General features: G+C 37.6%; 1 protein-coding gene across 1 annotated transcript; it reads left to right on the forward strand.

Annotated features, from left to right (window-relative positions):
• The first annotated feature begins 3,234 nt into the window (after nt 1-3,234).
• LOC121732234 (exocyst complex component 6) lies at nt 3,235-13,924 on the forward strand. Its single transcript, XM_042122052.1, has 16 exons — nt 3,235-3,404; nt 3,584-3,733; nt 4,375-4,480; nt 4,826-4,964; nt 5,808-5,988; nt 6,161-6,236; nt 6,851-6,989; nt 7,315-7,605; nt 8,167-8,302; nt 8,382-8,467; nt 8,638-8,845; nt 9,125-9,217; nt 9,808-9,922; nt 12,228-12,324; nt 12,854-13,054; nt 13,374-13,924. Exons 1-16 carry the CDS (start codon nt 3,384-3,386, stop codon nt 13,612-13,614), a joined length of 2,280 nt encoding a protein of 759 aa, XP_041977986.1. The 5' UTR covers nt 3,235-3,383; the 3' UTR covers nt 13,615-13,924.
• The last annotated feature ends 10,434 nt before the right edge of the window (nt 13,925-24,358 follow it).

A 24,358-nucleotide genomic window follows, 5' to 3' on the forward strand; every position in this document is an offset into this window, starting at 1 on the left:
TTACTAGTATATATGTTATCTCAATTTGGCACCACTTTGGCACTTCACGTCAAATGACAAATCACATCAGACGTCCAGAATTTTGGCAGCTAGAAGCTGAATTGCAAAATGTTACTAGTTTTGAAAATGCTATTTAATACCATTGATGATTTCTACCCATTGATTTCTACCATAAAAGTTCTGTGAAAGACTGAATATAAAATAGTTGTGGTTTTGCGAACAAAGTAAAACTTTTATGCTACCTACCAGGAACTACGCTTTTACGTAGGGTAAATTACTAGTGACTGGACAGTATCAGTCATTGGACAAAGCACAAAAACCTCTGTCCAATGACTAGTACTGTCCAATCACTTGTCATATCCTATGAGGGATTTTCATTTATATTTTTTCATTTTATTTTTAACAATCTTAACTAGATGGCGTAAGGATAGACACTTCTAGATTTTCTATTGGTTCCTCACCGATCTGAAATTATCTGCAGGTTGGCATCACTGACTACATATGGGTTGTGTTTCCAAAAAATATCAGTGTACTGTCAAGTGTGACATAAATCAAAATATCTTAAACCTAAGCAATCATTGGCCTAAGAGATTAGGCCAGTATACTGGTAATAGTTTAGGAACACACTGACATAATAAAAACTTGTCAAACTGAAAACTGTTAGCCGTAATGCCATTATATGAAAAAAAAAACTGAAAACTGACAACTGAAAGACTTTTGGCGGCCATGTTACTTTGAAACTTCTTCTACTTTTTATTGTTGGTGTGGTTTTTATTATTTTTTCCCAAATTGAGTTATTTGGGTTTTCGATGTCCATTATTGGTAACATATTAGCCATTAAATATCCGTTATCGTGCAAAAGTGCAGGTAGGATGTTGTCAAAACCAAAATTTATAATTCCTGTGACATATTTTGGTGTGAATATCGATAAATAGGGCTATTTCTTCCGTGAGTTTTAACTAAAACATCGTTATAATAACTTTTTTAATCCTATTCATTGGAATATCATCGTGTCTTTTTCAAATTGAAATGTATCAAGTTTTACATTGTTTTGTCCACTTTTGTAGCAATTATTGATGGGTGGGTATTGCCTTGTATTACCGATAGTTGTCTACCCATACGCCATCTAGTTACTAAAATGGAAACTCTTTGACAATCAAATGAGGGATTTTCCTATATTTTTAATTTGATTGTCAAACAGTTTCCATTTTAGTAACTAGATGACGTATGTGTAGACAACTATCGGTAATACCAGGGAATACCATCAATAATTGCTACAAAACTGGGCAAAAGAATGTAAAACTTAATACATTTCAACTTGAAAAAGACGCAATAATATTCCAATGAATAGGATAATAAAGTTATTATAACGATGTTTTAGCTAAAATTCACGGAAGAAATAGCCCTTTTTACCGATATTCACACCAAATTTCACAGGAATTATACATTTTGGTTTTGACAACGTCTTACCTGCACTTGTGCAAGATAACGGATATTTAATAGCTAATATTTTACCAATAATGAATATCAAAAACCACAATTTGGGAAAAAAATATAAAAACCACACCAACAATAAAAAGTAGAAGTTTGAAAGTGACATGCTCGCCAAAACTCTTTCAGTTGTCAAGTTTCAGTTTGACAAGTTTTTATTATCTCAGATTACCAGTGTACTGGCCTAATCGCTTAGGCCAATGATCGCTTAGGTTTAAGATATTTTGATTTATGTCACACTTGACAGTACGCTGATATTTTTTGGAAACACAACTCATAAGTAGTCAGTGATGCCAACCTGCAGATAATTTCAGATCGGTGAGGAACCAATAGAAAATCTAGAAGTGTCTGTCCTTACGCCATCTAGTTAAGATTGTTAAAATTAAAATTAAAAAATATAAATGAAAATCCCTCATTAAAAAAAAAGGGTAGTATTTAATCGAGTGACTGTAAATTACAGCTTTAGGTGTCAAAATTACTAAATTTGGGTTATAGAATTACTATTTGAGCGACTGAGAGTGAGTGACGAGAAATTAACACAACAGCAACTTAGAAATTATTTATTTGAGTTACTTAAAATACAAAATGAGCAGCTTCGACCTCCATGGACCAGTGCAGACGGGATATGTACAGGGGCGTCGCGGAGACTTCGCTCCGCAGACGCAGCTCAGGTACATATGGCGCGGTGCCGCGATGGTTGCGGGCGGCGGGCTTCTTCTTTCTTCTCTCCACCAGTATGAAGCCCTCCTCATCGCACCTCCTGCTCTCGTCATTGCCTATTATTTATTATTATTTTCCGGTTAGCAATATTTTTTTTGGTTCATTTTTCTTTAATAGGATAGCAAAATAAAAATACTTTGGTTATAATTTTACGATAAAATGCTAGTATGATGTTAGTGATGCGCGGGGCTCCTACTTCTGGGTGCTTTACAAAAAAATAACCGCGATGGCTAAGGCGGCAGCTTCGCTGCGCTACGCTCCCGCCTTAGCCATCTAACCTAACCCAAAAAAGTCGTATTGGTCCGCAGCCCAACTCACCTGACTGCAACTATTCGTCGCCTCGCCCCCATTCAAATTCGCACGCATTTAACAATATGTAGTTTTCATTAAAACACGTATCAAAATATAAAATATAAAGCCTCAAATAGAATATCAGTTATCAATTATCATTAATAAAGCGGCTCACAAAAGTTTGCTCAAAATGAACTTTTTAGTAGCTCGTAATAAATAACCTCACTTAGAAAAATTTAATCTATATTTAATATTGAAGTTGATCGCTTTGTATTTCCCATAGACTTAATATATACTGTTGTATTTCCCAGTATTTCCAGTCGCTCACTTAGTAATACAGTCGCTCGGATAGAATTTTAATATCTGAAATAGATTAATCGCAATCCACATTTTGTAAGCTCGTTCTGAATTTTATTATAAATCAATATTAGTCGTAAGTTTAGTTTATTTTTCGCTTAGTCAAATTAATACCGCTCATGTTATTAAATCAGTATGTTCATCATCAGTCGCAAAGTAATTTTTTATTCGCTTGTTTTATTATTTCCCTTAAAAAAATAAGAAAATGCCTCATTTCAAGCGTATTTCATGTTCTGAGCTAGTATGGATCCTCAAAAATAAAAAAAAATAATGTCATACTCTCTGACTTGACATTAGCTGTCAGTGTCCTGACAAGTGACAGAAATGTCATATGAAGTAGCTGTCATAAGTCATTGCTGTCAGTCGTCAAAACATAAATCAAGCCAATATTTTCAGTTTTTATTTTCCAATTTTGCATATAAATTGCAACTATAATTGTAAAATCTCGATTTAATATTTATAAGTAATTTACGATTCAACAATATGTTGTAGCTTTTTTCGTTGTTTGTTATTTAATCAGCAAAATGACGTCTGCTACAATTCAGGTACAAACGCCCAGTTTTTTCGCTATAAAAACTATTTTCGCACAATAGATAGATTGTATCTGTTTTTTTCGTTGAAAGTCTGTTAAAAACACGCCAATATATTTATATATAAGTAAAGATATGGCCCATAAATGATCATACATTTTACCAAGACAAGACATAAAAGGTAACGTTTTTAGGAAATAGAAGGCATTGATGACTACTGGGGACCAGCCTTCAGGTCAGTGTATGAAGGAGAAGGTGGTCACGAGGCCTTTGTGAAACAACTCGATGAAAGAATCCAGCAACATGACAAGGAAATTGAGAAGCTCTGTAACTTTTATTACCAGGTAACAAAATAAGTAAATATAATTTAACAAAACAAATTTAAAACAAGATAAGTAAATATAATTTATTAGGTGCATCACTGTTGCATTCCACTATAATTTTTTATTGATTCTCATACACAATTGAGTACTTGGTCTTCAATCTTCATGTACTAATGTTCTTATATGTAGAATCAAAACTCTTGCAATGATTTAATATCATATCTTTTCATCTGTCACGAACTGTCAAACCATTTTCGAAAATACTTGTGAATAGTCTTACGGCTATTCCCAATATTTGGTCTATCTCTGGTTTTGCCCTACTAAAAATAGGAATAGCTCACATTAGACATTAGAGCCATATATTTTATGTCAATTCAATGTTAGCTGCGATCGGTTGTATGTCAAACCAGAGATAGATTGAATATTGGGAACGGCCGTTAGAGTAAGACGCCCATTTTGGGCACTTGACAGACAAGCTAATATAATTGCAAGCATAAATAATGTTTAAACCCATCAACTACCAAGCGGCACCCGGGTAACAATTAAATATCTATTGTGTCTGCGATTCCCACAATCGAGGTATTAACATGCTCATAAATCAATTACTCTCAATAGGAAGAAATTCTTAAAGCAAAGTTTAATTGATAACTTAATGTTTTCAGGGGTTTATTGAGTCAATACGTGAGCTGCTGGAAGTCCGATCCAATGCTGAGGAGCTTCATGCAGAAATATCCAATGTAGATGCCAATGTTAAGGAAACTACAGATGGTATTTTATTAAATTCCTACATATTTTGAGCTTCCTTTTAACCAACTTCTAGTTATGAAAGCTTAGTAGCTGGCTAAAAAAAAGTTGTGTACATTTCTTTCGAGATAGAAATGTCTCATTCTGCATCAGGATTAATGAAATTGTATATTTCATTTATTTTAAATCTATATCTCCTTTTTGAAATTATGTAATGAAAATGACAAAGTGTAAAATGTACTAATTTCTAAGTAAAATATTATTTATTCCTTCGTTTGCGGATTCTTGGAAATCTTTTGTTATTATATTGTTGTCGCGGTCACCATCCTTATGGGGCTTGACAGGTTAAATGAAAAAAAAATATTCTAGGCATATGTGAAAGAGCAGAGGAGTTGATAAGAGCAAGACGAGTGGAACTGAATATAGCAGCTACTATTGAGAAGATGGAACTGTGTTTGCCATTGCTGACAACATACTCAAAGCTCAAAACACAAGTGGAGGCTAAAAGGTAATAAAAATTTAAAATAACTATTGTATTTCAAGTAGTGTGTTAGGGTTCGCTATTTTTGACGACAGATCTACACGAGAAAATTTTTTTGTCATGTTAGGGTCGATAGAGATGAAGGACAGATATCAAACATCGAGAAAACATGTAGACAAAATTTTCTCGTTGGCGCATGCTGGGCGCACTGGGCTTCCTCGAATATTTCAAGACTAAAATTAGTAAAATCTGTCCAGCTGCACTCCAGTTTTGGCAAGACTAATAAAATTTATAATTCATTTTATTTACTTATACACATAAATAGATTACTGCAACATCTTCACTCATTTGTAGAACTAAAAAATAATATGAAAGTTCGTGTCGTGTCGTCTGCCAAACGGCAGACGACACAATTTATATCTTAACTTTTTTAACATATATTTTATAAGCTTGGGCTATATGTTTGTAACGGAATCTTTGAGCACGATTTTTACCTATATTTCGAAAAAAAAAATTTTTAATAAAAGATAAAAATAAATAAGCATGTTTTTTGTTGTTTTTTAACTACATATTATTATTACGTAGTTGTTCCCATCATTCTACATATTATTATATTTATATCGAGTTTTGAAGAGATTTTGATATTATGAGAATGGTAGTTTTTAACTACACTCGAGAGTGAGATATCTCGTTGGACGCATGCTAGGCGCACAGGGAAGGTTTACATTCAGAAGAAAGTTATACAAATATTACCACGTCATCTAGTATAAAATGAATAATTTGCTCACTCATATTAGAATACAAACATTAATTTAATAGGTTCAGTTATTTTTATTTAAAAACAGGGAAAAAATGATTTTTTTTTTACAGATACTATCCAGCTCTAAAAACTTTAGAGCAACTTGAACATGTATTGCTACCTAGAGTAGGACCATTCAAATGGTGCGCTCAGATCTCTGCCGACATACCGAGGCTCAGGCAGTCCATACAGGATGCTTCTATGGCTGATCTCAGAGATTTCTTGGAAAATATAAGAACGCTCAGTCCACAGGTAAAAAGACATAAAACAAAAACCTAATTGCTTGATATACACAGTTTTACAATATAGATTACATACAAATCAAATGAGTATCATTTCATTAACTTTTTAGGGCTCTTGCAAAGAATAGCGCTAGTCGCGGTTATGTTGATTGTAGATGTTTATATTTTTGTTTTGCTTGTAGGTTGGCACTATGGCATTGAAACAAACCCAAGACATGCTTGGAAGAAGTTTGGCCAACATTATAAAAAATAAAAAAGGTTTGTATTTTTTTTCATATTATTCTATTGGTAACAAAATAGTGGTGCTAAGGAGTCTAAGGACTATCTGATGATGACTGTTTAAATGGTGAATAATCTCAGTGTGCACCAAAATCTTAAAATGCTATGTATAAAGTAATGTAAATCCTTTACAACAATGTATGTAATTATTGATTACATAAAAACTTTTCAAATAACTGCTTTTCAAGAGTTATACGTGGGAGAGCCATGCTTCGGCACGAATGGGCTGGCTCGACCGGAGAAATGCCACGTTCTCACAGAAAACCGGCGTGAAACAGCACTTGCGCTGTGTTTCGCCGAGTGAGTGAGTTTACCGGAGGCCCAATCCCCTACCCTATTCCCTTCCCTACCCTCCCCTACTACCCTATTCCCTCTTAAAAGGCCGGCAACGCACCTGTAGCTCTTCTGATGCTGCGAGTGTCCATGGGCGACGGAAGTTGCTTTCCATCAGGTGACCCGTTTGCTCGTTTGCCCCCTTATCTCATTAAAAAAAAATCAGTAAGAGGAAAACAATACTGCTCCATTACATTTAGTAGCTTCATGTATATTGTATAGTTTATATTCTAAGAATTTCCTACAATGTTATTTTCTAGAACCAGCATTAACCAGCCTGACGGGAAGAGACAGCGGTCCCCAGTGTCCCCACGAGCTGGTGGATTTCAGTCCACTGCACCGCTGCTTGCACATACACACTGTGCTCGGTGCTAAGAATGATTTCATACAGTATTACAGGTAAATTGATTTCAACTGCAACCTTTTTTATGATTTTTTTTTCTATTTTTTGTTATTAATTATACCTTTTTTCACTTACAACTTCGTTTTACAATACATAATAAATGCAAAAAAGTGTAGGTCTTTTAGTAACCTTTTGTCACTTAAGGCACTGATAACATGCTAGGCCTTGGAACCTGTCGTAAAATTATTAAAAATAAAGAGATTACAATCATCTTTTATATTCCTTTCACCAAAATAGAAGTGAAAAATACCATTGAGTCGCAAAAACATTTCAAGCACTACAAGCTATCAGTAATTTATCATTTCACCATTTCTTTTTCAGAGCGCAACGAAAACAGCAAGCTCGTTTAGTTCTCATACCATCTGGCAATATACATGAGTCCATACAAAACATGAAGAGCTATTTGAACGGCGTGCTCGGTTTCTTCATACTGGAGGAGCACTTGTTGACCACCGGCGCTGGTCTAGTGTCCAAAGACTGGTTGTTGGAGACTTGGAGCATGGCGGTCACTAAAGTGGCGTCCACATTACGGACGAATACGTCCCTGATAACAGATCCGACGCTCATGCTGAGTATTAAACATCAGATTGTGCTGTTCATTAACGCTTTGAAGTGAGTATATAATATCATTTGATCTTTCTCATAAATATTAATAGTAGAAACATGTAAAAAATATATAGAAATGTCACATGTTTAACAAAAAGCGTCTCCAACATAAGACCAGCGGGGCTAAAATGGTCGCTTTGGAGAATCATATAATTAATCATAATATGATTAATTTTTAAACTCCACTTTGCGTGCAATTCATATAGTGATTCACTTAGATTAATGATTGGTCCCGCGAGCGCGCGCGCGGAGACCAATCATTAATCGAAGCGAATCACTTTTAAACTCCACTTTGCGTGCAATTCATATTACAGTGATTCACTTACATCAATGATTGGTCTCTCGCGCGCGGCGATCAATCATTAATCGAAGCGAATCACTATATTAATTGCACGCAAAGTGGAGTTTAAAAATGAATCATATTATGATTCCATATATGATTCTCCAAAGCGACCATTTTAGCCCCGCAGAAGACGTGGCGTTTGAAATTCCATAATATATTTTTGATTTCTAACATCGTATACAAAAACATAATACTAAAGGGGCTAATCTATACAAATTCTATAGATGTTATGGCCTACCGACTGATCCGTTGCCACTACTGCTGCAAGAGATGGCGGAACATTACACCGAGGTGCTCATGCAGAGATGGGTGGCCGTGTTTAGAGATATACTGGATAACGCCTCCTTCCTACCTATTGAGGTAATTACTAATTTTAAATGTAAGATGAGTTTCATTGACACCTTAAAAGACTGAATAAAGTTTGCAATGTTCATTTCAGGTGGAAACACAGGAGCAATTTGACGGTGTTATGGACACGTTTCCGTATGACGGAGACGAACTGGAAATCCAACCGTTCCCTAGAAAGTAATTTCTATATTATAATAATTATTATAAATTCTATGTTGTAAACGCAAGTCGTAGGCACCTCTCATGTAATGAAACTTGTTTTGACAAATGTTGAGTTTTAGGTCGCTATTAAAAATGTAGTGTCTCTTTGATTGTCGTGAACTGACGTCTAAACATCTGTTTCTCAGGTTTCCCTTCTCCACCGTGGTGCCAGCAGTCTACGTGCAGGTGAAGGAGTTCATCTACGCGTGGCTGAAGTACAGCGCTGGCCTGGGGCTGGGCGCGCGGCGGGCGGCGGGCGCGCGGCGCTCCGCCGGTCTGCTGCTCGCGCGGTCATTCGCCGGCTGCCTGTCCGCGCTGTTCCGCCGCCCGCTGCCGCTGCAGCAGCTCGTGCAGGTGAGATGACGATGATGATGATGACGTCATAATTATCATCATTTAAGTGTTTGGCTGATATATAAACATTTTATGAAATTCGGCGCCCGACTCAGCTCCACGTAGATTATGCGGAGCTAAGTCGGGCGCCGAAGCGCCAGAATTACTATCTCACAACGTCGACGTCAACGACCACCTGTGACAAAGGGGGAGGGGGGTATAAAATCATAAAAATAATGTAGCGTACTTTATGGATGGTCCCTTAGTCTGTAATTATTCAGTAATATCGATTGTTCACAGATAATCGTAGACACGCAGTACCTGGAGGACGCGACGTCGTACCTGTACGAGTTCATCAGTAACATCACCGGCTCCGAGCTTGTCACTACACAGGTAATATAATTGTTATATGTTGTCAATATAATGTTCGTCTTTGTATTTAAGATCATATAACAAAAAAAATGTTTTATAAATGTTAAAAAATAATTATGGCTTTTGACTAAGGGCGTTGTCAATAAACCAATAAAAGTAATTAATGCTTGCCACTAGAGGCGTATACAATATACATACAGTGCTCCTAGTGTCGAATATTTTACTTTAACATTTTATTTAATCCCCAAATTGAATTGCTTTGTTAATTAATAGACAGTTGTATGTAAAACTGAAAACACATCTAAACGTTTAATATTTATTTTTAGTTTATATACTATATGTTATATACTTAATAATAATAATAATTAAAACTCTTTATTGCACACCAAAATACATAAACAATATGAATTATAAATTAATAAATATCATAACTTATTGATGTACAAAAGGCGAACTTATTGCTACTAAGCAATCTCTACTAGTCAACCTATTGTAGACAAGATTTAAAATAAAGATAAAAGAAAATAGTGTAGGTGCACAAACTAAACAAATCTTAGTGTTTACACTTAATATGTATATACTTATATTATTGTATTTTATAAATTGCGCAGGCGGCGGGCACCATGTTCCAAACGGCGCGGGATGACGCCGAGCAACAGATCTGTGAAAACTTAGAGAAGAAAGTCGATGAATTTCTCGATTTGGAGAACTATGACTGGCTGCTAGGTATACCTCTCATTTCCTACCGTACCAACTGATTTAGTCATCTATTCCATTGTTATGGACTTGAATAAAAGTACTCATGGGTGTTGTAACTTTTATAAATGTTAAACGCCAAACGCGTTCACGATCGAATGTAAAACAAAAAACTCACACTCGGCACACAGGAGGAATGACTTTAACGGCTTACGGTCGTATGAATAAAAACTTAGCGTGGGTTTTTAGAAGCTTTAAAAGCCTGTTGTAAAATTTATTATGAATAAAGGTTCTCTAACAGTGCTCTAACACCGTTTTAAGGTGACAGCTGTCAAAAAATAGCGCATGTTTAATAGGCCTGTTGTAAACCTATTTTAAGCATAATCGTTATGAATAAACGTTTGCTAACAGTTGTTTAGGCTCGAAACGTAAAATAGGAGTTCGCAAACTTTAGTGAAGCCTCGGACCTACTTTAAGACCATTTTAAGAGACTGAAACTCGACGCAATATCGAGTATTATCGCGATTTCTGACATTATTGCAATTTCTGACGGAATTTCTAGCCGCCCTCGTCGAGAAAAAGTATATAATAAAATAAGAATAAATCCATTTGATTTAACAGAGGACGACTTTAGAAAAAAATATAGACTTACAAAAGAATCAGTTGACATGACTACGGGTCTACACAGACGGACCGCATTTCAACTGCAATCCAACCGCAAATTACAGTTCAAGTGCAGTTTGAATGCAGTAGACACGACTGCAATTCGACTGCAATAGAACTGCAAACCATACAGTTCACACGACTGCACGCCAACTGCAATCCGACTGCGCGTTTGGTTTGCAGTTCTATTGCAGTCGTATTGCAGTCGTGTCAACTGCATTCAAACTGCACTTGAACTGCAATTTGCGGTTGGATTGCAGTTGAAATGCGGTCCGTCTGTGTAGACCCTACAATAGAACTGCAAACCAAATGCGCAGTCGGATTGCAGTTCAGTTGCAGTTAGCGTGCAGTCGTGTGAACTGCATACTGACTGCATTTAAACTGCACCATCCTACCCGCCCGCACGCTCCGCTCTCCAGCAGTGCAGTTTGGATGCAGTCGGTATGCAGTTCACACGACTGCACGCCAACTGCAAATGAACTGCAATCCAACTGCGCGCTTGGTTTGCAGTTCTATTGCAGTCGTGTCAACTGCATTCAAACTGCACTTGAACTGCAATTTGCGGTTGGATTGCAGTTGAAATGCGGTCCGTCTGTATAGACCCTTAGATACATTGTGTCAAATGCACCAATTGTAGGCCTCAAAAGTAAAACAGAATAAAATAGTATTTTTAGTCATCTTCTCCTTCTTTTCATTATTCTTCTTCTTCTTTTTTTTTTTTTTTTCATATAATGGCACTTCGGCTATAACCATGGCCAGTGTCGAGTATAATATTATGGCGGGAAAACAATATTCTTAATACAATTTTTTATATATTATATTATCGTCAGGTCAGTCAGGTCCAAAGTCTAGTCAAAGTCTAAGTATAAAGTCAATACAGTCAAGAAGTCAAGTCGGTCGATTCAGTAAAGTGGTAGGACGCTTTACTGAAACTTTTGATGGAGTTTTGGAGGGAACACAAAAGAGCACGTTTCTGGTTACTACATCACTCTCCCACACTTGTGCACGATAACGAATATTTAATGGTTAATATCCTACCAATATTACACATTAAAAACCCAGATAACACAATTTTAGGAAAATAATATAAAGTGTTTTTATATTATTTTCCTAAAATTGTGTTATCTGGGTTTTTCATTTCAACATCACTCTTTCACATTCTCCCAAAAACTCCTCTTCTTCTTTTATTATGGCGGCCTCAGTGAGTTGCCAATGTCAAAATCTACTTTGCTCTATGATTTATAAAATCCATAAAGTACATTTATTTTTTCTTTACTCTTTATTTTTGATACATTGAATACAATTTTTAATCTGTGGAATACAATAAATTGACACACTACCAACATTACCAAAAAAAAAAAAAAATTATAAAACGTCATCTAAAGGTATTTTACTTAGCGAAGGCTTAGCAAGCGTTTATTCATATGGAGTGTTATAAGACGGTTTTTAACTTTAGTGAATATTTTAGTTAGAAAGCTGTTAAAACGTTCATTAAGATTTTTTTATTCATACCACCGTTAAACTTTAACCTATCAATCCAAGCGGCACCTGGCTGTCGCATAACAATTGAAAATTCTATTGCTATTACCACGACCGAGGTATTACCAATGTGCAGCATTTAGGTCCTGCAGATTGTTAAAGCCATAAAGGTCATACATCCCCATTTTTGCAGTGGAGCCGAGCGGTCAGGCGTCGTCGTTCGTGACTGACATGCTGAGCTACCTGTCCGGCGTGCTCACCTCGCTCGAGCAGCTGCCTGAGAGAGCCAGGTATATATCGCCGTTATAGTATCCAGCATCCTACAGTCTTCTGCAATTCATATTGTCCGCCTGATAATATGGTCTTTCCTTTTAGACTTAGGGCCTGTTTCTCCACTTTCTGATAAAGTCTAATAGGTTATTCACAACTTTTTTGACAGATTCTCCATACTTGATCTGTCAAGTTAATTGGTGGATAGCCTTATCAGGAAGTGGTGAAACAGGCCCTTATTATAATAAAACAATACAAGCAATCACTAACTTGCAGAGGGGAGTCACAATAGATACTCATGACCTGCCTTCTTAAAAAAAAAAAAAAAAAAAAACTTGCAGAGGGGCATATTTGTCTATGATTGCGTATGGTATATATTATACCATACGCATATCATAGCCCGATCAAAAGGGTCCTTGTCTCCTTGATATTGCTCTCTCGTCTGTATGGTTTTGAAGTACACAAAGACTCTATTGTCAAAATTACTGCTTGTATACTCGCTGATTATATGGTAATGAATTCTGTATCAGTACTACCATTTTTACACAGGGTGGCGGCAGTGCGCGCGGCGACCAACCGCATCGCGACACGGCTCCGCAACCTGCTGCTGGACCCAGCTGTTCGCCAGGTGTCGTCCGGCGCGCTGCACCAGCTGGACCTGGACGTGATACAGTGCGAACAGTTCGCGGCGGGCGAACCGGTGCCGGGACTGAAAGAGGGCGAGCTGCTGGAGCACTTCGCCAGCCTCAGGTATTTCCTATAGTCTTCAAAATGAGATCTGTACCAGTACAAAGACTGTACTGTGCAGTTGTTGCTGGAGACCGCTATTATTATGAATTACTTGTCATGTCTGTTAGATTACTCGACAGCTAAAATAGCAGCTTTGAACAAAAGTCATACGCTTTTTTTTTACAAGTAAGAGAGGTAGAGAGACGGCGAGATTTACATGACTGGATGTTTTGTCTCTGTTGGTCCGTATATTAGTAAGCAACTACAAAATTTCTCAATAAGCTATCTGACACAAGAAGATTTTAAGCAAGCCTCATCATGTTCATTATCATTGTTTCAGACAACTACTGGATCTTATCACCGGTTGGGACTGGTCGTCTTACCTCCATGACATTGGTATTGAAGGCGGGAAATACGCGTTAGTCACCCCCCGAGACGCAGCCACGCTCCTCGAGAAACTGAAGGAGGCCGAACAAAAATCGTCCGTCTTCTCCGTTCTCAAGAAGAACGAAAGAGACAGAAGAAAGCTACTCGATACAGTGTTGAAGCAACTGAAACAGTTGCAGAATCAAGACAGTTAATTCGAACGAAATTTGAATTTCGCGCCAAATTGTTGGTGTGAAGTTTGCGGTTGACATTTTTTTTATGGATAAACTAAATGAAGAAAGGATGATGTTTTTTAAAGTATTAAAATGTTGAAAAATATGGTAAGGAAATGATATTAGATAGTATAAACTATAAATAAAGGAAAAGACAGCCATTGGTTTTACATTTTGTAGCGAAAACAAGTTGTTAGAAACATAGTATTGGAGCATTTATATTAGACATACATATTTATTATGTAGTTTTAAGTTCATATTTTATTGGAATAAATTAACCCATTTTCATAAACCTCCAGTGTTTGTATTTGCTTATGCCTAGAATCAAGATTACCTAGATATTATGATGTAGGCATTAATATCAGTCTGTATTAAAAATAAGTTATATCAAAGAAATTAAAAAAACCTTACCACTTTTCTATTAAAATATGCCGATATTTAATCGTTTATAAATCGCGCTAGATTCGATAATAATTTGCGATCTTATCAGGCGGTCAGGCGCGTGCGCCGCGGCCCGCCGAGGTCGCGACCTCTCGCAAATCTTTGGTTGGTCTTTTAAACTTATGAATGCATAGACACCTAATCATAATAATAATATTAAGGGCAGAGCTTGGTGATGATATAATAATATGTTAACTTCAGATAAAAAACCGGTCAAGTGCGAGCTGGACTCACCCATGAAGGGTTCCGCAGCAGCAGCAATAAGGTTTATTTCTATGAAATTAAAAGGTTTTCGATTTATTTTTATATTTCAGTTGATTTAATGAAAGTTAAATTAAGGTTTACTATTTATGACGTATAAAAAAAACTAGGTACTTGCTAGATCTCGTTCAAACCAATTTTCGTTGGTCGTTTTTATAGTAATGTACATCATATATTTTTTTTAGAATTATCATGCCCCTACTTTAGAAGTAAGAGGGGGGGGGGGGACGACACACATTTTACCACTTTGGAAGAGTCTCTCTTGCAAACTATTCAGGTTAGAAAAAAATTATATAAGAAACCTCAATATGATTTTTGAAGACCTATCCATAGATACCCCACACGCATAGGTAAGATGAAAAAAAAAAAAAGTTGTTTCAGTTGCACCTATGGCGACCCCTAAAATTTATAATAATTTTTCCATTTTTGTATTAAAATCTTAATGCGGTTCATAGACTACATCTACTTACCAAGTTTTAATAGTATAGCTCTTATAGTTTCGGAGAAAAGTGGCTGTGACATACGGACGGACAGACAGACAGACAGACAGACATGACGAATCTATAAGGGTTCCGTTTTTTGCCATTTGGCTACGGAACCCTAAAAAATTGAAAGTTATTTCAGTCAATTTATAAAAAAAGGCATTATGTGGCAGACGGCAGTAAAAAATTATTAAAGAATATTGTTTCTAAAGAAATAATGCGGCTAATTAAGCTATGTAACTTTCTTAGTTTTTTGTTAATAATAAATAATTCAAATTTTCAGTGGAAATGAAATAAAATAGGTTTTAATTCGAAGAAAGGACCAACTAACAGAATTGTTTTCAAGTGTTGACAAAATAAGTTGGTATATGAAGACGCTTCTAAGTTTAACGTAAGTAGATACTTAGGCCGGTATAAATAGTACTCAAGAAGCATCTTGGTCTCAAGACACGGTTCAGGCTCTGTGATTGGTTGGCTGTCAAAATTTGGACCAATCACAGAGCCGAACCGCGTCTTGAGACCGGGTCGCATCTTAAGTACTGACTATTTATACCGGCCTAAGTTACATTTTTACACTCTGGTAAATTTTTTACTCATATTCAAAGCTGTAAACTTTTTACATAATTTCAACTAACACACGTAGGTGTATGTTACTTGTTACATTAAATTACTTTATGTAAATTGACAGTTGGCCTCCACAGACATCTTGTTTTATATAAGTGGAGCACTTAAGTTAAAAGACATGTTACAGACGACCTTATCATAATTAATGTGCAAAATGTAGGCAGGTAAACGTACGTGGGTACTTCCAGGCGCGGTCTGTTTTACGTGATTTTGTGTTTGGACTTTGGTGCGAATTACATACTATAATAAAATAGTAGGTGGGTCCAAAGAATACGTAAACTGTATTACAAAGGTAACAGGACACAGTGCCGGTTTTTGCTCCTTCCATGTCGTCACACCATCGAAAACGACACCACCGGTCAGGCGCGGTCCGAAAGGGGGGGTCACAGGGGGGACGACCACACCTACGACCGGTGGTGTCATATGGAATCCCTAGTCCATATGACACCACCCTAGTGAGTAGTTGGAGTTTTCATATCAACAATTAAGCTTAAAGCTACTATATAACATCACTAATAGTCTGTGGTTTCATTATATGGACTAGAGATTCCACATTATGACACCACCAGTGGAGGTGTCGTTTTGGTGGTGTCAAGTGGAATGATCGTCGGTTTTAGCACTACCAGCGCTGTGGGCGCATTTCTTCGGCGCCCAGGGTGCCGGTAGTGCAGTGGCGGATTTACAAATTTGCCGCCTGTAGGCGTTTAAAATTTTTTGCCGCCTCTATAACTGACCTTTGAAATTCAATACGTTAGTTCAGTTCACAATCATAATTCATATCCCACCAAAAACATTTTTTGAAAACTTTTGCTGAGCCGACCACACAAGGTTTCAACCTGTGCGGTAGCGAAACGGCGAAGCCATACATATTTCCTGGTATGTAGAATTTGTAGGGTTAGAGTTAGGCCGTGTAGATTCAGAAGCTTGGCTTTACATGAGACCTCATATCTTTTTCACAGGGCAAACCGTTAACCATAAGTGGTCGTCTCGGCAATATTTTACAAGAAATGTTTTGGTGGGATTTTTTATTTCTGTAAGATAAAAAATGCAGCAAAATTTGCCGCCCCTCTAAATCTGCCGCCCTAGGCTCCAGCCTACTTAGCCTATTGGTAAATCCGCCACTGCGGTAGTGCCAGAAAGGGCCGCCTGCAGCACCCATTTTTATTTGCCTTCGGTGCCCTTACATATCCGGCGACCGGCACTAGCCGTCAATGGCCTAGCGTCGATGAACTGTCAAGAAACCCAAGTGACAATGACGTCAATGATATTTTACAGAAACCGAAGGCCCATCACTTCTCTAAAAATAAATGCAAATGATCAAATTCCAGGGTAAGCATAGGTTCTTTTTGCTAGTAAATCTTAAGTACTTTTTTTTATATAGCACAGCAGCAGAAAAAATATATACTTAATTTAAATAATTATAATTGCTCATTTAAATAATTAATTTAAACCTTTAAGTTTGCTACAGAGCTACAGGGCGCGGTTTCAGAGTCAAGTTTATAGTTTTTTATGGATTAATAAATAAAACATACATTGCCGTCTGCGTGTGTATGTGTGTCAAAGCCGTTGACTCATACACAGTTTTTATGTAATAGATGTAGCTTATAAATAATGTCCTGGAGAAAACATTAGGCGTTTAATAAACGAAGAAAAGGGCCGGACTATAACTAAAGTATTTAATGTTGTGGGTTCAATATTACGCAAAAAAGGTAGAGAGTGCAGTAGTACTTAGCAGGGAATAATAATCCTACGAAAACTTTGAGTTTTTCATATTATATCAATTATCATTGTACGAAAATCCCACATTTATACGTGGGAGAGCCATGCTTCGGCACGAATGGGCCGGCTCGACCGGATAAATACCACGTTCTCACAGAAAACCGGCGTGAAACAGCGCTTGCGCTGTGTTTCGCCGAGTGAGTGAGTTTACCGGAGGCCCAATCCCCTAACCCCTACCCTATTCCCTTCCCTACCCTGAACTATTCCCTTCCCTTCCCTTTCCTACCCTCCCCTATTACCCTATTCCCTCTATATCATATCGAAAAGGTACACACGTTTTCCGTATTCGATTTACGTATTCGGAATCAATATCAGTAAGTCATCACTAATACTTAAATTGACGACCTCTGTGGCTCAGTCACAATAGACATAACGACCAGTAGTTCGACTGCAAAGAGACGGACAGGTTTCAATATCTGTCAAATTCGTCGGGTTTCACTAGGATTATGAACGGAATGTGCCTCGCGCTGGCTGATATAATTTATTTTTAAATATTTAAAATAAAGATTTCAAAATTAGATTCTGTCAATTTTAATCGCATGTGCCAAAACACAAACAACAATACGACCAAAGAGGAACACGTCCAGCGAATATGTCATAGTTTAAAATTCGTAGGTAACAAGTTAACAACCCTAGCGACGATTTTCGTCATAATACGTCAAATTTAAAAATTTCAACATCAGTTCTAAGTCGGCATACTCTATCATTCTGTCTACTCTGGATCAGTGGTGAGCGCGTTGGTAGCTCAAGCCGGGGGTCGCGGGTTCGAATCCCGCCGACGGAACAAAAAGTTTTCAATGTTCCCGGCCGGGTCTGGATGTGTATTAAATATGTGTATGATATAATAAAAATCTTAAATATATGTATAGTATAAAAGTATTAAATATATTTCCGTTGTCTGGTACCTGCAACACAAGTCCTTAAGGTACTTAGCACAGGGCCAGACTGACGTGGTGTGAAGCGTCCATAGATATTATTATTATTATTATTATTACATACTGATTCCGACTCATCAGTACCTAATCTCAGGACCCGATCTAGCCATTTAGCCGCTCCAGGTAAAGATCATTTTCGCCGCCCTTTACATATACAGGAAACATATTTGTTGGGGGAAAATGGGAGGAATATTTAAGTAAAATACTCAAATATTTCCACTAGCAAACTTAAGGTAGGTTAGCTGGTAAATATCTCAAACTTAAGTGGTGGATGGCTAGGTTGAAAGATAGGAGAAGGTCAATTTCGCCGCCCCTCATTTTTATCGCTCTGGGCAAATGCCCGGCTCGCCCCCCCTTAGATCTGGCCCTGCCTAATCTGTAGAAAATTTGACGCACATGTTCGCTTTTTTTCGAACAGAACGAATTCCGCACGTGCGTTTCGAAGCTGGCGTGTTCGCTCGTGAAGAAAAACGAACGTTTGCGCTATAGTCTCACGGAATTATAAATAGAAATTCCACATTAGGAAAACGAATACGGAAAACGTGTGTATGCTGCCAGTCGCGGCCAGCCTAAGCTTATTCCACCTTACTAAATTTAGACGTCTAAATGGATTCAGTTTAGTCAAGTGAAATAGCATTTATCGGAAGAAGTGTGCAGGCTACTGATTGGTGGAATCAGAAGCTTTTAATTAGTCTTCTTTTTAGGATCCTAATTAGGGTCTAAATGTTGTAAGGTGGAACAAGCCCTTTATACAGCATCTTCACATCAGCTCAATGTTTTTATTTTTTAATCAACACCCAAAAGGAGGATTGTCAATTGTATTGTTATTATCGTTTTATTAACGCCTATCTCACGCCTGTATGTCGTAATCTTGTAAAACATTACAACACTTTACAGTACTCTTAACAAAGAGTACTGTCAATCAGTTGATGGATAAGCTTGTTCGTCTATCTTGATTATTATTATGTCGTCATAATAGTCAATAGTATCTTGTTTTCGGATACAAAAAACGCGCAAATCTGCTGTAATACTTGGTACAAATATCTAGTAACTAACTACTTAACTAAGTACTAGGTTAGTTACTAGTTAAATGTTTTGGTAAATTAATTTAGACTTATCCGATTTATCGTATGGGAATAGTAAATTTTTGGGGATAGGCAAAACACCATTGGGATAGAACATAGACCATGTCCTTAGATGACTATATTCCCGGTAGGTAGGTACCCAAATTTATTCCCGTCAAAATCGGTTCAGTGGTTATGGCGTGAAGAGATAACAGACAGAATTATACATACTTTCCTATTTATTGTGTACCTAAACGCCTCCGTGGTCCAGTGGTCTAGAGCAGGGTTTCTCAAAGTAAGGTACGCGAACCCCTAAGGGTTCGCCATTTGACGACGGAGTCATTATTAGAAATGTCCGTACATGAAACTCTTCAACCTGATTTCAAAAGGATATCTTTGATAGATTTTTGGGCAGCTAGACAGGCAGAGTATTTCGAACTCTCACGCAAAGCGGTGAACTGCTACAATATACTTAAGTAAGTATATGAGATTTCATTAGTTAGTAAGGGGTTCGTTGTCACCTGGAAATTTTAACAGGGGTTCGTGGAGCCAAAAGTTTGAGAAACCCTGGTCTAGAGCGTCGCTCTTGACTCGGAGGTCGTTGGTTCGATTCCCGCGTTGGAAACATAATATTATTTCCAAGCTTGGTTAGGACAATGCAGGCTGATCACCTGATTGTCTGACAAGTAAGATGATCCATGCGTCGGATGGGCATGTAAAAAGTCGATCTCTCGCAGGTCGTGTCGGTCTTCCGTCCCACTGGGTTATGAGAGTAAAGGAATAGAGAGTGCTTTTGTGTACTGTGCACACACCTGGGCACTATAAAAAATTACTCCTGCGTACCTGGCCTGGTTTCAATGAAACCGGCCACCGTCTCCGAAACCGGTGTGGGGAGTATTATTATTACTAGAGATCGCCCAATGGTCGAAATTCGACCTTAGTTTCAACGACATTAGGACTACTACCTATATTTTGTAAAAAAATATTGACTTTATCAATTTTTTTAACTCTTCTTCTCTGGGACTCAGCTGATCTCAGACTGGCCGTGTAAGCATTGTCTAATAATATCTAAGATTTAACAAAAAAAACTATAATCCATTTTCAATTTGTCAACTTGTTGTCTATAGAGTTCAACCATAAATAAAAGAGTATAATTCGTATGTATAGGCTTGTCACTCAAAAATCTGTCATCTTTCCTAGTGTGTGTGCTGTAGTGTGCTGTGTGTGTACGTTTTATTTGTTAAAAATATATATGATAAAAGCATCATTTTAAAATAATATTAGCTCAATGCATTCCTTCACCATATAAACTATAACTGTGCGAAATTTCATGCACCTACGTTTCCCCATTTTTCGTAAAAAGGGTTACAAAGATTTTCTCTCACGTATTAATATAATGATTATTAGTACCTAAATAATTAATATTTTGCTAAGTTTTCATGGTTTTATGTCATGATTTTGTTAGGGGTATAGTTATTCAATTCAAACGTTCTTATGATTAATGAGAATGATGCTTATTTGATACTTACCTCTTCATACGTACCTACTTACCTATGTATTTCTAGCCTAGAAATTCTAGGGTTAAATTATGTTATAAGTAAAGCTAGATAATAATATACTTTAATGTACTAGATACAGGGGCCTTGTATTTACATATGGGTTATAAATTTAAACTCCTTTCCAATGCACATATTGGTATGACCTCAACGAAATTATATCGTGCTCTATTTACCGCTGGCTGTTCTGAAGTTAAATATATTTTGCAATTTTCTTGATTTTTTCTAAAAAGATGTTTAAATATTTATGCAAAAGTAACGTGAGGACTGACTTGAGTTAAGCTTGAGTTAAGCTTAAATTGTGTTTCAACATACGTGCCTTAACCTTATCCGTCCTACCTACTTGTAAACGTGTAGAACAATAAACTACCTTTTCCAGTATGAAAGAAGGTTTGATATTACCAGCCAGACAAGACCAATTTACGTAAATCATTACTTAAGATCAGATACCAGAATATCTTATATTATGTAGCATGCGAAACATAGTCTAATGGTCATAAAATATATTTCACTGTCAAGGTAAATGTACAAATTGTGATATGTCCGCATTTATTGAAATCGGAATAATTTCTATTTCGTCTACTAGGATGTTACCATTTTAAGCAACGAAGTAATAAACTTTGGCCAGTATGTCACGTGCCATTTAGAAAAAACATAATGTCATTTGGAACAAAATAGGTATATCTAGTTAGTTATTTAAAAATCGAACGGGTAGCGATTGCGTTCGAGGTTGAACAAAAGCTTAAGAGAAATCCTTAACTTATTCAAAGAATCTATTTATTTAATGCAGGCGCGGTTCGAAGGGGGGGGGGGGGGTCACAGGGTACATGACCCCCCCTAAAATCAAAGATAAAATTGAAAAATCTCAAAATCTTGCTAAATAATAAAAGGATTTTTTTGTTATCCCCTAACCACTACTTCGTCCGACCTTAGACAGCTGCTGTGAACCCAAAACCGTCCGAGGGCGCAAATAAAAAATAATAATAAAGTGACTAGGTACTGAGTGACACCCCCCCCCAAATTTCAGGCTGCGACCGCGCCTGACATATGAATCGAATATATTGAGTAAATGAATAACTTTTTTGCCAAAACCAAATATGAAATATGATCCAAAAATATTAAGTATTTATCAAAAACGATGTCCGACAGATTAGCAAATTATTATCAGACTAATTCAAATCTAGGTCACCTGCCCACGTATGTTTTGACAAATGGAGTTCTTTATCAATAACCTTCGGTCTTCGTGACCGCCCACTACGTCATGATCAGTATGAGCTGTGTGATTTTTTACACATAACATAATTTAGAGATCATAGTCACGATACAGTAAGCAGGTACTGCCGGTTTTAGCATTACCAGAGCCCTGGGCAAAATTCGGCGCCCAGGGTGCTGGTAGTGCTAAAAATGGGGCGTCTACAGCGCCCCTTTTTGTTAGACTTCGGCGCCTTATTTTATCCGGCGCCCTGGGCTGTCACGTAGCGTGGCCCTCCCTAAAGCCGCTACTGGAACGATAGCATATTGCTAAAAGACAAGATAGAAAGTAGAGCCTTACAGATGCACTCAGATACGTATATATTAAAATTTACAGCGTAATTCAATGAAGATTTTGTTATAAGCCCCATACATTATCTGTCAAACTCTTCATTAAATTAAAGTTTAATCATTAGGGAATAGGGAAGGGTAGGGAAGGGAATAGGGTAGGGGATGGGGCCTCCGGTAAACTCACTCACTCGGCGAAACACAGCGCTGTTTCACGCCGGTTTTCTGTGAGCCCGTGCTAAAAGAGCTATAATTCATCAGCTTAAAACTCATATTTAAAAATTATAACAACACTTGAAAAATTATACATACCTACAAATAGCTAACCGATTGAACTCACAAGTTTCTAATCCATCACCTTCATACTACATGCTGCTGAGAATTCCATCTCGGATTCTCTGCTCAAGGTATATCCGGGTATTCGTGAGAATCTATACGCTCCAATTTTGTTATCAGGGCTATAACATGGGAAAACTATACCTACGTAACGGTATTGTAACCTTTACATAACCCTACTCTACTTCTTGACTTATTTGCGGACATATTATGCGTCCGCGCGAACGAGCGGTTTGGCCGACGGCGTCTTAAGAGGCCGGGTACCATCGAAATTCTCATACATACGTAATACCAAAATAATTTTCTCATACAAAAATAATTAACATATTTGAGTTATTTTTCAGCTTAAAATAGTAATTACCTAGGCCCCTGCGTAAAAATTTAGTACAAAATATTTAAACACTAAAAATATAGTAAAACACTAAACAATATATAAATAAATAGTTTTTCCAGTCCTCGCTGTCTAGTCTAGGAGTGTCTCGTCCGGATATTCGAGTTGGGGGCGGCATGAGCACATCGCGTGTCAGCAGGACACGCAGAAAGTCTTTGTCGCCCCTCAACTTCTTCTCAGTCCGTGGCTCCGCTGCCGGCGCGGTAATGGGCGCCGGCTTCGGGCTATCGCGCTTCTTTGCACTATCGTCTCCTCCTAACGCCGCCAAAATGGCCTTCTGCCTCGCCGCCTTAGCGGCCTCAGATTCCCTTAACGTAGTTTGTGACGCCCTCGTATACGTGCGGCAGACACCCTCCTTCGAGGGTGTGCGGGATTCTCCGGCCCCTGAGGGAAAATGCGTTCTTCCATCTTAAATCCCTCCGACACGGAGGGATTTAAGATGGAAGAACGGTCGCGGGCCCGTTCTTCATACTGCGGGCACAGCCAAACACACACAACAAGCACGCACACAAATAAACGCCATACCGGTGTTCAGCCACCCCTCCCGTGTCACCGTGAAAAAGCTCACCATGTATGACCATGTCACGGGGGACGTGCCCAGGGACACGACGTGGACGGACCGGTATCGTCCCCAAATAGTAAATTTACTATAAAATATTTTAACCCTAAAAAATCATTTTTAGTACTTATTTAAATATTTTGTAGTAAGTTTACAATTTATTAATATATTTAAATATTGAGTAGTAAATTTACTACAAAATACTTAAACACTAAAAAATATTTATAGACGGACGCACGGACGGACAGACGGACGGACGGGCGGACGGACGGACGGACGGACGGACTGACGGACTGACGGACTGACGGACGGACAGACAGACAGACAGAAGGACAGACGGACAGACGGACAGACAGACAGACAGACAGACAGACAGACAGACAGACAGACAGACAGACAGACAGACAGACAGACAGACAGACAGATATAATTAAGGTGACGCCGCGTTAAGGCGAGGATAAACTCCAATTTGTTATTCCGTGACTCCCGGTTTACCTAGTTCCAATATAATAACGAAGTGTTAAAAAATATGAGATATAAAGCACAATGTTTAAAATACTTTTAACCATAAACATTTTAATAAAACGTAATACTTTGGCTGTAACATGGTTTTTGTCGTTGGACAAAATGGTTTTTGTCGCCTATTTTAAAAACCATAATTATACATTTCATATAAGCTATGGGCAAATTAAAATGTATGCTTGAACCAATCTATGCACAAATTTTGGAAGCTTAAGTCACTCTCCTCTGTTGGCAAAA

This window comes from Aricia agestis, chromosome 12 (assembly GCF_905147365.1).
Source record: "Aricia agestis chromosome 12, ilAriAges1.1, whole genome shotgun sequence".
NCBI lineage: Eukaryota > Metazoa > Arthropoda > Insecta > Lepidoptera > Lycaenidae > Aricia > Aricia agestis.

Coding starts and splice junctions, on each gene's coding strand:
- LOC121732234 (XM_042122052.1), top strand. CDS start 3,384: ATGACGTCTGCTACAATTCAG. Junction 6,990..7,314: donor GATTTCATACAGTATTACAG/GTAAATTGATTT, acceptor TTTCTTTTTCAG/AGCGCAACGAAAACAGCAAG. Junction 9,218..9,807: donor CCGAGCTTGTCACTACACAG/GTAATATAATTG, acceptor TAAATTGCGCAG/GCGGCGGGCACCATGTTCCA.